A 15,278-nucleotide genomic window follows, 5' to 3' on the forward strand; every position below is an offset into this window, starting at 1 on the left:
TGCAGCATTGTGCCTTATGTCCCTCCAATCCGCAGCGTCGGCAGAGATTGCTTCTGTCAGGGCCTTTGCAGTCCCATTGCTTGTGCCCCGGTTCCAGGCACTTGAAGCAAACTTCGGGTTGCTCGTATATGCGCACAGGGCATACCGACCATCCCACCTTGACGCTCCCTAACTTGACTACCTTGGAGGCGTCGAGTATCATCTCGCCCATCCGGGTACGTCTTATTCGACGTACGTCGGCGCCGAGTTCACCGAGCTTGACGTCACTCCTCATCGCCTTCAAAACATCCGAGTACTTAGCCTCGTCCGCCGTGATGACTAGGGCATCGCCCCTGGAGCGATTGGCGCCTACTCTAGACTTCTTGCTACCCTCATTCGCCTGGGCCTTCTTTTCGGCCCTTGACGTCTTCGGTTTCCTCTTGTTCTTGACTAGGGTCCAGGAGGCGTCATCCCCCTCTATTGCTTTGGTCTGGTGCGGCTGAGAACTTTCAGCCTGCCGTAACCCCTTACCACCGTCTTGCCTGAGTGGACGGACCTTTCCAGGTCCTTCCTCTCCCGGTTTTGGAGGTACCTGACCGGGGTTCAGCTTCCCAGCCCCACTACCCTTGTTCGGGGTAGTAACCCTCCGCGTTTTGGAGCGGCCCCCAGGGAGCTCATCCCCTGGCGACTGTCTCCCCCGTTTTTGTGTCTGCTCCGTTGGAGCAGTCACCCCCGACGTACCCGCAAATACTTAAGCCTCAGTCTGGGTAAACTTTGGCACCATCGTCTTCGCTGGCACGCCTTCGGTCGATTCGGCTTTTCCCGAGTCCGCGAGTCCTTGGGCCTCAATCTGGGTAGACCTCGACTCCACCGATTTCACGGGTTTACACTTGGTCGTCCCGACCGCCCTCTCCAGCTTGGCCTCCAGCATCGACTTTCGAAGTTTCTGCAAGCTCCTCTTGAGGTCCTTGCTGATATTATGCTTCGATGACGCAAAGTCGATGATGGCGTCCAGCTGTTCCGTCGCCACCTCGAAGGCCGAAAGCCCATCGCGTTTTTGGTTCATCGCCTCCACAAGCCATGGGCCGTCAATAACCCCTACCGGCGTTTTTCTAGCCGAGAGTAAGGTTGAGTGACCCACGCTGGCGCTGCGCACTGAGCTGCCGACTATTGCCTCTGGCCTCCTAGGCGGAGACCTGAACAACCCACCTCTTGCGAAGGGGTTGTCGCCTACACTACTACCACTAATTGAAGAATTGACTTGGTTTTCCATTTTGGTCCCACGAGTTGCTCGGGAAAAGAGGTCCACCACGCCAGAGCCCAGCATGACGCGGTAAGGGACAATTACTGTGGAGGGTGCCCAGGTACCCCACAGGCTCCGTTAAAGGCCTAGCTTATTATTTCACCCACCTGGCCATGCATCCCCTCGGCACGGGTCGCTTGACGCCTTGGGATTAGGGGTTAGGGACGATGGTCCCGGTCTAACTCGCAGTGGCCATGGGGAGGGGTCATCAAGCCCTTGGACAAAGTCCCTGCTGCCCCCGAATCTTGGACGGTATAGAACATATAATGTGAACACATTATGTTCTACGCAATACAAAGGGCATGCTCTATATTTGAAACAACCCAAGTAACCTTGCTTGCACATGTAGACTTTAAGGCTTATTCCAGGAATTTTTAGGGGCGACCATGAACCTATGCTCGGAACGAGTTTTATTATATGCACCACGAAGGGCATGTACCATATTTGAAACAATCCTAGTAACCTTTGATTCCGCATGTAGACCTAAAGGCCTATTCCAGGGATTTCTTGGATGATCAAGAACCTATGCTGGGTACGCATTCTATTTCATGTGTCATAAAAAGCATGTACAATGTTCAAAACAATCCGATCTATTTTTTGTTGCTCCTATTTCTTGGACTATCAAGAACCTATGATGTGAACACATTCTATTCTACGTATCACAAAGGACATATATCACATTCGAAGCAGTCCGATAGATCGTTGGTTACTCATGTAGACCTTAAGATCTCACTCCAGAAATTTCTTGGAAGCGTGATACATGTACCGTGCACAGAAAATCGTGATTTGGATCCGTAATGCACAAGGTCACATTAATTAACATTCCATAAGCTTTCATTGCAGTGGAAACGAGAATAGGACTTTTCATAAGTTGATACTTGATTCTTCTGTCAGTGGGCCTTTTCACGAGACGTTTAAAAACAGCTGATTTTATCATCAATTTACAGTTCTTCTATGAAAGTGACAGCTTCGAACTTGCAGGCCTGTTCAGCGGTTGTAAACAAGTGCAGTCTCGGCAGTGTCACATGAAAAGGCCTGTTCACTGCTGTTTGTTTACATTTTTAGGCTGGCGCGTTTTAGCTTCGGGGTGGCGCGTTGGCGCATGGTTTGAATTTGCACGAAAATGCAGCGCTTCAAAATAAAATCGCTTTATCGGAATATAATTGGTTTCTCGTCCAAATTTTTATTCCGTATTATAGATGGTAAGTTAAATTAGTGGTTAACACATTACCTTTCGATTGTTATCATTGATAAATTCGAAGATTTGCTTAGGGGGCGCATATTGACCGTCCTTGCCCTACTTGTTTTACCAAGGTGGCGAAATATAGTACATCTACCCTATCTAAAACCATTGTGGGATCATTGTGCATTGAGTATTATTCACAGTCCTCTACATTGAAAAGTTTGTGTAAAACTTATCAGAAGAGACAAAAGTGTTCTTTGTACCTATTTTGGCTCATATGTTCATTGGATGTTGATGGAATAATGAATCGAAAAATAAAGTGAAAATTTGTTTCAGCTGATTAGAATTTGTACATTGTCAATAAAGCCACTTTTCACACCTCACACGTAAAAACCAAAACCCGAAAAATCCTTAGACTCATTGTTAAGGTGGTATGTAACTTGTCACTTTCACATGTTACGACAGAACTACTTCACGGAAAGAAAGCCCGCGTATTGGTAATACCTAAGGAAACCACAGAAATGTGACGTTTCAAGGTAGATTCTTTAGAACGAATTGCATAACGTTATTTGCATGTAATTCAAAAACAACACCCGGCAGAAGTAGCTTTTGTTTTCTTCTAGCGCAACAAAATATCCGTTAGCACACGGTTTAAGTCCGTATATAGTTTTTGTCTAGCTCATCATTATATATGTAGAGCCGAGGGCAGCCTACCGTGAAAATGGGCAAGGCACAATATATAGGTGAAAAGACTAGACGGATGCCAGCAAATTTCATAGCAGGTTCATCGAGAACAAGTCAAAAATATTCTATTGAAACTTTGGTAACTATTCATTGAGTAGTGATATTTTATCGCAGATAAGAAAAAAAATCGGTACATATCATTTTAATGTTTAAATAATTGGCATTAGGCTACACGTTACTGAAAATATGCAGCAAACCTTCCTCGTTATAAATGATGCTTGCCGCATTCCTTTTTTTTTGTACTCACCTTCTTATAAAAACGAAACTGTTCATCGTCTCGTGTATAGTACAGATAGTCAAGCAGGTATTTTGCATTAGTTGCATCAATTTTCCTCATCGTGTCCGGTTGCGGAGACGGAGGCGAGAAATTTGATGACTTTCGCTTCACAGCAGGTCGCGCTCACCTCCAGAATAACCAACAATGACGTTATAATCACCACTTTTTCTTCTCTTTTCGTCGTGCTTACAATTCATGGACCCTGTACGGAAACCACACTGGAACCGGAAAATTGGTAGCTCCAAGTCTTCCGAGTTCACTTTCTCAGGAGAACCCAACGATTATTTACTGCGCCAACACATCACAGCACTAATGGCTTTCCGTTCGATCCGATGCACATTGTCACATGGTTTAGTCACACTTTCGAAAACCGCGGCCCATTCTTTCAGCAGACTGCCGAGTAGGTGTTTGTTTATCCAAACTCGCAGATTGCCTCATGACCGCAGTTTATCACGATTGTTCCCCAAGATGTAGCTTTGTTGCACCCGACCCAGACCACTTCTCCGATGCTTAGCTTCACAATTCTTTCACCAGTAACAACACTTTTTCCTCTGAGGCTGCTACTGTTATGCTCAATAGTGCAACCGCAAGGGCACTGCATAATTATCGATTTTGCGGCATAATGACAGACCTTAGATGCGGTCCACGTTGCACTCGGCACTGCATCCAACACTTCTCGATAACTCGAAGCTAATCACTTGTTCACACACTGTTGATAATCCTCTATCCCATGGTGCTTGCCACAACAAATGAGCCTACAGCAATCAATCGAACCGTTGTCTTTGGAATGTTCACTTTTTACACCTGAGCAGAAGCTCAAGAAGGAGGCAGTAGGCAGCCGGCAATCGTGAAGAAGATAAGTGAGCATGGAGAGTTGCATTTGCTTGTTCGAAGGGCTTTTGATTTTTTTTTCTCTGTGAGACAGCCACCGCAGGAGCACAATGCGGTAGTTCTTCAATCTGAATCGACGGAAACATCGTTAAAAATAGCAATATCAAGTAGCAGTAAGTGTGAGTCTATCGTTTAATGACTTGAAAATATTTTATTGGAATTATTTCAAAGCTTTTTTTTGTTAATGAATGTTTCACTTCTGCTTTTATTCTGGAACTTCACATTAAGGTTTTATTGTTCATTATTTATTCTGATGTATTTTTATTTTTAATTCACTTCACATGTGCATTATCAGAATCTTAAATATTTTACCATATGGAAGAAACAAAAAAGAACTAAGCAATACTGAGCAGTATCTCATGAGATTTTATTGCTTATCTAATATTAACTATAAAAATTACTTAAATTCTTATCCGTGAGCGAATCCGAAAAGCTTGGATGAAGCATGAAAGGCGCGCAGAATTCGTTTACAGACGCAAGCCAAAACTCATTACACAACACAATTAGAAGCGCGTCAGTCAGCGAGACAGTGTCGATGAACGAGGTGAGTGAAAATTTATGAACAAATCGAAAAAAAGCCAACGCTGCAATGCAGCGATTGAGGTTTTTCGAGCAGAGGAAAAAGAAGGACTCGGCGGACGATTGTTACCGGTGTGGTATGGTGCAGCGAGCAAATCAGGTGTTGTTGCGCGCTGCTGCCGGGTCACGCAATACCCGCCCGCAATCAGCAAATGAAAGGGAAATCTGGAAAGAGGTTTGTTCACCATGGAAGGTGAAGATTTATTTCTTGCATGCGACGATTGTGACGATTATGAAATTATTATCGGCTTAAGTCAACATTATGAGGTTCTTTCTAGATGCATGTTGCTTATGGATTTAATTTCCAATTTTTACAGTACAATGTTGGCCATGTCACGAAGGTTATTATGACATGTTGATTATCATGTTTTGCCTTTCTCGTACACTAAGTATACGTAAGCGCTATGAGATCACTCCAAAATCGAGCTTTTGATAGAACATTCGGAGACTCAATGTTATATACCAATCTAATCAGCAAGACGAACTTAGCAGATGTTTGTCCGTATGTGTGTAAATGTGTTAGTATATGTACATTTTTAACTGAACCTCAATACAGTTATACTGAACCAATTTAAATGCAACGGATTCCATTCGATGGGAACGCACACTTGGAGTTTTCGAAAGGAAACCCCAGTAACATTTTGGTTTTATGCTGGTTTTATAGAAGTCATGTAGAACAAATAATGGTTTTCAAGACCGTTATTAAACTAAAAATGTTACATGGAAAGTACCTGCATACCCTACCCTACTGGGAGATCCCCCAGTGCCGGTCTCATAAGACAATTAACACGAAACTCTAACTAAGCTTGTCTTGCTAACTACAAACCATATTTGAATATTTGAACACGTTTTTGAACGATGTATAGTATCTGCGATTTGATACGTAGGGGCGGTTACACGTAGTTTGTTCCGATTAATCTGATGGAAATCAGTTTTCGGAAAACGAGGCGTCTAGTCACGTTTGATTCCTTGAAAAAAATCAATACAACTTACAGCCCAGGTGAACCTGACAGAATCGCGTGAGAACGACATTGTCTTTCGGAGGCTTTACGCCTCCGTTTTCTTCGTCCATGTAATGTTACACAAAAGCCGCAAGATAATAATATAAGATTAAACTTTCAATATGAAAATTTCCTGTCGAATGAGAATCTAAAAAATGTTTTCTTACAATCAGAAATCTACACATCTAAAAAATACCTTACATTGCAAAATGATGCGGAAGGGCGATTTGGCCGAATACCGTTCGATCGAATGCCATTGGGCCAAAAGCCAGTAGGCCGAAAGTGTCATATAGTCGAATAGGCCATTTGGTCAAATAGGTCATTTGGCCGAAAAGGTCATTTGGTTGAAATGGTCATTTGCCCAAATAGCTATTTGGCCGAAAAAGTCATTTGGCTGAAAAGGTCATTTGACCAAATGGCCATTTGGGTGAAAAGGTTATTTGGCCGAAAAGGTTATTTGGCCGAATAGGTCATTTGGCCGAAAAGGAGCCCCACTTTTCAAAGCGGGGAGGGGTCTCGAACCATCTTAAGAACCTTCCCCGGCCCCAAAAACCTCTGCATACAAATTTTCAAGCCGATCGGTTTAGTAGTTTCCGTGTCTATAAGGTTCAGACAGACAGAAATTCATTTTTATGTATATAAGAAGAAAGATAATAACGTGTTTATAGCATTAAGGTAGGCATTTTCGTCTTTCGTCATAGTCTCTAAGACCTATTGAAGAACTGAACTACGAACTCAACAGTCTCCGGCAAACTATTATGGATGGACACCTCTTGATCAGCAATGTAATCAGGACAACAGATGAAAAACTTGGGGATATTATTAGTAGCATTATGAGGGAGTTGAATGTGCAGTGTTCTTCCGAGAATGTTCAAGGGATGACCCGCTTATCTTCATCTAACAGAACTGAAATGCAGCCCATCTTAGTTGGTTTTTCGAATGCCCTGTTTAAGGAACGTATAATGAAAGTGGCCCGAGAAAATCCGATTGACTGCGAATCAATAGGCCTAGGGGTCAAGCAGCGAATTTAATTTATTCATCGGCTAACTAGTGCTAATCGTATCTTGATGAACGAGGCTCGTAAATTCAAACGCACCCATAATTACACATTTGCTTGGTATTCCAATGGTGTAGTCTATGTGCGTAAGGATGGAGTGAAGACTCAATGGCAATCCGGATGAATGATGTTAGTTATTTATCATCTATAAAATGAGACTTTTCCCAATGAAATCGAATATTGGTATGATGCGTATTTTCAATTACTGATAGTGGAACAGAATTGTTAAATGAATTAAATATTAAACACTTTATAGAGGAAACAATTCTTTCTAGTGATAATCTAAACATACTGTACTTGAATACGAGAAGTTGTCAAACTAAAGAAGAAAATCTTGGTCTCCATATTTAGATTGATTTGAGTCGTAGTAGTTTAAAAGCTTGCTCGCTTGAGTTTGTGTAATACTTTTGGAGAGGTTGGACACAGTGAATTGTGTACAGCTGCGTTCTAATAAATAAAGTTTAAAAAAAAAAACAATAAAAGAGTCGCCTAAAAGAAAAAAAAATCTTCCAGCAAGAAAGCTACTTTGATAATTTAGAAAATTTTGTCGCCACGGCGAATGGCGGCGAATGCTTGGAACTAACTTTTGGTAGTTCCGTCTGCAATCATTCTTGGTGATTCTTTATCAGGTTTTTGCCTTGCTTCAATATAAAGGTTCCCCCAAACACACGCGACGTGATAATTGCGACGCGATTCTATCGCTTGGTGACTGCGATTCTGTCGCCGTTGGTGTGGAAGCGTAAATTGAACACTGCCTCTGATCTCGGATTTATTGATCGAGTCAGCTAAAAAGTATATAAAAGTTCATTTAATCGAGCGATCAGAACAAATTTCCAGATCGAATGAGAGTCGGAGGTGTATTTTCCTATATATTTTAACTGAAATCCCCATACAAACTTCAAATCAAATGCGCCAGCTTATGCAACAAGCGATTGAGTTGAAATTTAGAGAGATTGATTTTCTCACCGTAAGACACAATCCCGTGGAATTTAACAACTTTTTGTTTCCTGGGCCAGTCTAGTGAGGACCTTAAGTCTAGCCTTTAATACGACCAAATTTTCGCTCGGTTTGAAACTGCCTTAAACTCGATTTTGTTCAATTATATTTTTTTTTTTTCGTTTTTTTACAGCGGATGATTTCGAAATATCCAGGAAGACTTTGAATGATTCTTAATGTTGTAAAATTGAGCTGAAATTTTGAGAGATTGATTTTCTCATCAAAAGACACAATCCTGGGGGGTGCCCCGTGGAATTCGACAACTTTTTGTTTCCTGGGCCAGTCTAATACCCATTCTTCAACGGAAAATAACGTTCGTTCTGACGACTCAGGTAGCAGGTCTGCTTCCGATTTTGATTTTATAAATGAACAATAATTGTTGCATCACATGATTGATGCAATGTTCAAAGCAAATACCAAAACTGAACCTGTTCAGGATGGTATCAAATTTACGCAAAAAATTGTTATTGGACTTCGTTTTAATGGAACCAAGTAATTCTTTGAAAATTTTAAATTGGAATGCCCAGAGCTTAAAGGGTAAGGAAGATGAATTATTCAACTTCCTATCAGTTCATAATGTGCACATTGCCATTATAACTGAAACATATTTAAAACCTGGTCTTTTCATCAAAAGAGATCCAAATTATTTTATTTACCGAAATGATCGTCTTGACAGCGCGCCTGTGGTGGGGTTGCCATTGTCATTAAAAGACGTATCAAACATGAATTATATAATTCGTTTGAAACCAAAGTTTTCGAAACCTTGGGAGTTTCTGTTGAAACAAATTTTGGACAATTCTCTTTTATTGCTGCCTACTTGCCTTTCCAGTGCAATGGGCAGCAAAGGAATTTGTTGAGAGCTGATCTTCAACTTCTAACTCGCAACAAATCCATTTTTTTATAATTGGTGACTTCAATGCCAAACACCAATGGTAACATTTTATTTGAAGATTGTTCTGCGGGATATTATACTATTCAATATCCCAATGGACCAACTTGTTTTTCTTCCAGTCGAAATCCTTCTACAATTGATTTAGTGTTTTTTTTAACGGAATCAAGTCCGTGGCCAATTGGTAACTCATGCTGACTTCGATTCTGATCACCTTCCTGTAACGTTTGAAATCTCACAAGAAGCCATTAACAATCCAATCAGCTCTACTTTTAATTACCATAGAGCTGATTGGGATTTATATAGAACGTATTTCGACGTTGATATTCCTCTCGATACCAGAAGTCTTTGACAAATTTAATTGTCGAAGCCAGAGGCATTGCAATTCCTAAATGTAAAATTAAATTCAACTCCATTATTATTGACGACGATCTTCAGCTACTGATCCGTCTTAAAAATGTGAGGCGAAGGCAATACCAAAGAACTCGCGATCCCGCGTTGAAAGTTATTTGGCGAGATTTGCAAAATGAAATTACTAACTTTGAGAATAATGTCTCGAAGTTGGATCCCAGTTCAAAACTCTTTAGGAAATTAACTAAAATTCTTTTTTAAAAACCCTCAAAAGCCAATTCCAGCGCTTGAAGGGGGAAATAAAATTGTATTAACCAATGGCGAAAAGGCTCAAAAACTTGCTCAGCAGTTCTAGAGTGCCCATAATTTTAGTCTAGGTCCCACTAATCCAATTGATGATCAGGTTACACGGAGCTTCGAAGACATTCTCAATCAAGAGAATGTTCTTGACCCTTCGTTGGGAACTAATTTGGATGAAGTGAGATCTATTACTAGAAAATTTAAAAAATATGAAAGATGCGGGTGATGATGGTATTTTCTACATAATGGAATGGAAAAACGCCAAAGTTGTTCCAATTTTGTAGCCGGACAAAAATCCAGCTGAGGCTTCTAGCTATCGCCCAATCAGTTTGCTTTCTTCAATAAGCAAACTGTTTGAAAAGTTTATTTTAAATAGAATGATGGTTCATATTAATGACAATTCTATTTTTGCTGATGAGCAATTTGGTTTTCGCCATGGGCATTCAACCACCACCCATCAGTTATTAAGAGTTACGAATTTAATACGGCTCAACAAATCTGAAGGATATTTGACTGGAGTTGCTCTTCTTGATATAGAGAAAGCATTTGACAGTGTTTGGCATGAAGAATTTATTGTAAAATTGATGAATTTTAATTTTCCTCTGTACATTATTAAGCTGATCCAAAATTATTTATCAGATCGCTCACTGCCGGTAAACTATTAGAATTCTAAATCTGATAGATTCCTATAAGAGCTGGTGTTCCCCAAGGCAGCATACTGGGGCCCATATTGTATAACATTTTTCGTTCTGACTTACCTGATTTACCACCAGGGTGTCAAAAATCTTTGTTTGCAGATGACACGGGCCTTTCAGCCAAAGGGCGAAGCCTTCGTGTCATTTATAGTAAATTGCAAAAAAGCTTGGATATTTTCTTCACTTAGTTGCGAAAATGGAAAATTTCCCCGAATGCTTCCAAAACTCAGCTTATCATTTTCCCAAATAAGCCGCGAGCTTCTTATTTGAAACCTTCTAGCAGACATATTGTCACTAATTAATTGGGGTTCAAATTAATTGGTCTAGCGAAGCCAAATATTTAGGACTTCTGTTAGATCAAAAATTAACTTTTAAAAATCACATTGAAGCCATTCAAGCCAGATGTAACAAATATATTAAGTCTCTATATCCACTTACATAAAAGGAAAATCAAAACTTTGTCTTAAGAACAAACTTTTGATTTACAAACAAATTTTTAGACCAGCCATGTTGTATGCTGTGCCAATATGGACTAGTTGCTGCAATACCAGAAAGAAGGCACTTCAGAGGATTCAAAATAAAATGTTGGAAATGATTCTGAAGTTGCCTTCGTGGTATAGTACCAATCAACTTCAGAGAATTTCTAATATTGAGACATTGCAACAAATGTCCAACAAAATAATTTTCAATTTTAGACAAAAATCGTTGCAATCTTAGCTCCAACTTAGTATGAATTAGGTTAAGTTTAGTTTAAGTTGGAAACATTGTAATTCCTACATGGTTCAATTCAACCAGAGGGAAAATTCCTTACTGCCAGAGGCAATTGAAATGTATTAATAATAACTCAAAATGTAACATAGCAAATAAGGATGATAGAGTTAAGAAAACACGGCACACATAGTCTAAGAAATGAATGCATGTATTAGATAATTAGCAAATAAAATTAGTTAAAAAAAGAAAACAATGTAACGTTTGTGCACAAACACAACACAACCAAAACATCAGAACCAGTTCCAGTGCTGTTAAAACGCTTATAGATTTCTTCCAGTAACCCCTTAGGAGTATTTGATTTGTACGGAAATATATGGGCCTGGATTATTTAAGGAGTTCTTCCAAAAAAATCTGTCGAGAGTTCTTCCAAAAAAACTCTTAATGCGTTCTTTCAGGATTTCCTTCGGGAATTCAGCCAGAAATTCTTACAGTAATTCTTTCTTAAATTCTTGTATGCATACCAGGAATTCCTCAGTGACATCTTTCAGGCATATTTTTTTCAAGGAATTCCTTCGGGATGAATTCTTTTTTTTTAATTTTTCTAGGAATATTTTAAGCACTTTCTCTGGAAGTTGCTCCAGGAGTTAATATGGAAATTCCTGCAAGAATTCTTCCAGACAACCCCTCTGGAATACTTTCTGAAGCTCCTTTAGGAATTCCTCCTTAATTTCCTCCAAGCATTCCTTTGGAGTTCCTTCAGGAATTCCTCCGGAAGATCCATCAGAAAACCCATCGGAAGATCATCCAGGAAATCATCCAGATGATCTTCCAGGAATCACTCCGGAAGTTCTTTCAGAAATTCTTTCGAGAGATCCTTCAGGAATTCCTCCGCAAGTTCTTTCAGAAATTCTTCCGATATGATTCGTTCAGAACTCGTTACTCCAAATAGTTCTCAAAAAATTCGACCAGAATTCCTACAATCGCCAGGAATGTCCGCCAGGCGCTTTTCCTTCGGAAGTTCTTACGAGAATTCCTCCAAAAGTTCCTCCAGGATTTCCTTTGCGGAGAAAGAATGCGTGGCGGAGTTTCCTGGGGATTGTAGGAATTCTGGTCGAAATTTTCGAGGATATTAGGAGTAACGAATTCTGAACGAATTATATGCATAACCGAAGAAACTTTATTTGGAGCTCCAATTTTTTAGAGGATTTTTCGGATGAATTTGGGATTTTGAAGGACTACTAAGAAGGATTTCCTAGAGGATTTCCAGGTTCAATTTCTGGAATATTTTCAGTAGGAATTTCTTGGATGAATTTATGGCAATCTCCAGGGGAAACTGCTTTTGGAGCATTATTAGGAGGGATTGCGAGGATTTTCCGAAATATAAAATATTAAGCAAATCATGAAGGATTTTATAGTCGCACGAACAAAGCTGTTCGTGACCGGTCAATAATTTCCCTGAATAGTCGCTACTGTGGACTAGCAAAATTGTCCTTATATAAACAGGAAGCTTAAGCGCCACCTCGTTAGAGGACTTCCCGCTCATGTACTAATATTGCCCGGTCTGAGACCCACCGAAGTAAGTCCATTGAGAAAACCTTTAAAGAAAGGTTCAAGGACAATTCCGCCTGCACCACTTTCCTAGCGTCCGACTTACTAGAAAATCACGAAACCAGAACCGAACATTACTCACTCGACCCTAACGCAACACATTGAAGTAGAACTTTTCCACATAAAGTTCAACTTATCATCACTGGAAATTCCGACACTGTTTCCTAGATGGCGACACCGAGTCAAAAAGCATATGAGGTCATTCATAAATCCCTCAACTAGATACGAACGCGTGCAAAGGAAATAATTCGAATGAATGACTAGCGGCATGAAGAACATTACAGGGGAGGGAAGGTTTGAGTAGTGATGACGACATCTCGCTTCATTTCAAAACAATACTCATTTATTACTAATCTACACATTGGTCATTCCAGTCCTTCGGCCTATCGTCTATCTATGCGTGCGTGCTCTCTACTCTCTAAGCTGTCTACCCCAACACTGACGTCACATGTGCACATGGATTATTTTAACTTTCGGACTTACTCTCGTTACCGCATTCTAGCGCCGGCACGGCAGCATGGTCAGCTCGGCTTGATGCTGTCCCTTTGTGTTACGGCGTGGCTTGGCTCCTATTGTTCACCTCCGGTATTGTCTGTGGCTTGGCTTGTGGTTTACGGTAGCGTGGGAATCGCTATTGTTCGCCGGCGTGGGAAGAAAGCAGCACCACGCGACGATGCATCCACCTACCAGAGCAAGCCAACCTTTCTCGATGATCGGCTTCGATCACAAGCGTGATGAAATGACACTTGGACACGGCGAATTTGGCGAAACGGTGTTGAACTCTACCTTGGTTCCGAATGCTACGTGGTGACGGTACGCCAGCCGGAAGCTTAACAAACGATTGGGTACACACGTGGTCTTCGGCGTTGAACGGGATGGGGCGCGATGTTGACGGCGCAGCCCTTCCGGCTCCGAATGGATGCTGGCCGGTTTGTTTGCCTGTCGAAAATGATTAGCGGTGGTGGTCCTAGTTTCCTGTCCGAGAGATAGAGCCGTCGAACGGCTGTTCGACAAAAAAAGTTACGAGAGCACGCCGACTACTTATGCACGACTTTATTACCTTTCTGGCTTCACTTATCACTAGGATTAGCACAACTTTCTTCACGGGGAAACTGACTGGGATTTCTGTAATAATCAAGACTAATCAGCACTGAAATACTTCCTTTTACTGTATGGTCTCACTCAAAAGGTTTCACGGATCGCGGGAGAACTTCCGAATCGTTTCGATTATCTAGGCAAAGTGGTAAAGAATCTTTTGAGCCCTCAGATAAAATAGTCCGGGAAATCGTCAACTTCTAGCAAAGAGTCTCGAGTCGGTTTTCATTTTCTTGTTCTGGTTTCTGGCATCTCGCTCCCACCAGTAGTCGCAGAGCTGACTTCTTTGTCCTAATCCCCAATCCCCCCAAGGTCTTCCTACAAACTTGACCTTCGGCTCATCCCCGATCACGGGCAATCAATTAACTCTCGCGAGAGGGTTAACAGCTATTATGTACAAGTTCAGGTGTTGTGTCCAGTGCTAGCCTATGCGTAGGCGAATCGTGAAACTTATTTCACATGCGTAGTTCTTAAGATGGTTTATGTTACTCTTAGGTCATTCCATGTGGATCGATGCAAACAAATATATGTACATAAAGATATTAATTTAACTGATTAATATTTACAAATTCGCTATTGTAACGGGCTACCGTTACATCACTCCCTGCTTAGAGTACGAAAATTTAGTTGAATTGATTCAACTAAATTTTCGTAGAAATATTTAATTGAATTCTATTTACATTATTTACAGTTTCTAGATGAGCAACTCAAAATCTGAAACTAATTCAACATTCGGGGTCATATGTTATCATCATCAACCTTAAAGGTCGACTCCTCCTCTGTCTATAGCACACGCTCTATCACGGACCGTGCCTACTACTGACCATCAGCGTCTTAAGACTCCGGTCTCCAGCGAATGTTTACCTTAATTCATCAATTTTGTTACCCACCACATTTATTTTCTAACTATGGATATTCGAAATATTACACTGTACAACTAAATCGAGAGAAAAAAAAAATAATGACTAATTATTTTCAGTGGTATCACTTGGTTCGCTCTGTACTTCCACCTAATTCCGCAAACAAACGTTCTGTAATCTGTCTTCAACTCTGTTCCGACTGAACTGAATGAAAACAACTATATTCCCCAATACTGAAACGCATAAACAGGCTCATTCAGAATCCAGATCCACCCCAATCATTGCGTTGAGCACCGATCTGTATCTGAATTTACCGCAAAAACTATTTTATAGAGAAATGGCCCACCCCGAGGCTTTCCCTCAGGCAATTTGTCCACTTCCACTATAAAACGTAAATAGATTTCTTACTCAAACTTTACACCAGAATTAAATCTGATAATCAAAATTTGGAAAGAATCGAACACCCTATTCAAAACTCAAAAAACTATCTTCACGCTTTGCTTCACACCAACCCAAGTACTAAACGCACCGCGTGATACCAACCTGACTCGAACTGTCAAAGTGTCAAACAGAACAATCAACAAAAGTGTATCCTCGACTCGTGCTGAGCGGAATGTGTTCCGGTAAAATTACGGTTTTATCCGGTTTCTCCTACGGAAACCATCAAAAGGATGTACATTACGGGGGGAGTATTATATATATTCTCTCCCTGAAAAGAATTGAAGTGCTTTGTGTTTTTTTTTTCAGTTGCTGCGTCGT

General features: G+C 40.8%; 2 protein-coding genes across 7 annotated transcripts in view; both read right to left on the bottom strand.

Moving 5' to 3' along the window:
* The window catches only part of LOC134211135 (sodium- and chloride-dependent neutral and basic amino acid transporter B(0+)-like), a 727,874-nt gene that overhangs the window by 420,767 nt on the left and 291,829 nt on the right, over window positions 1-15,278 (bottom strand).
* LOC134211134 (sodium- and chloride-dependent neutral and basic amino acid transporter B(0+)) overlaps window positions 1-15,278 on the bottom strand; it is a 343,203-nt gene that overhangs the window by 35,809 nt on the left and 292,116 nt on the right. For 2 of the 6 annotated variants that reach the window (XM_062687770.1, XM_062687769.1), the window contains exon 2: window positions 3,457-4,445. The exons of 2 other annotated variants lie outside the window; for them this stretch is intronic. In XM_062687770.1, the coding sequence (XP_062543754.1) occupies window positions 3,457-3,546 (90 nt within the window). In that variant the 5' untranslated portion in view covers window positions 3,547-4,445. The remainder of the gene's footprint in view (window positions 1-3,456; window positions 4,446-15,278) is intronic. 2 more of the 6 variants (XM_062687772.1, XM_062687771.1) reach the window with 2 other exon arrangements.

Source organism: Armigeres subalbatus, chromosome 2 (genome assembly GCF_024139115.2).
Source record: "Armigeres subalbatus isolate Guangzhou_Male chromosome 2, GZ_Asu_2, whole genome shotgun sequence".
In the NCBI taxonomy this organism is placed as follows: domain Eukaryota; kingdom Metazoa; phylum Arthropoda; class Insecta; order Diptera; family Culicidae; genus Armigeres; species Armigeres subalbatus.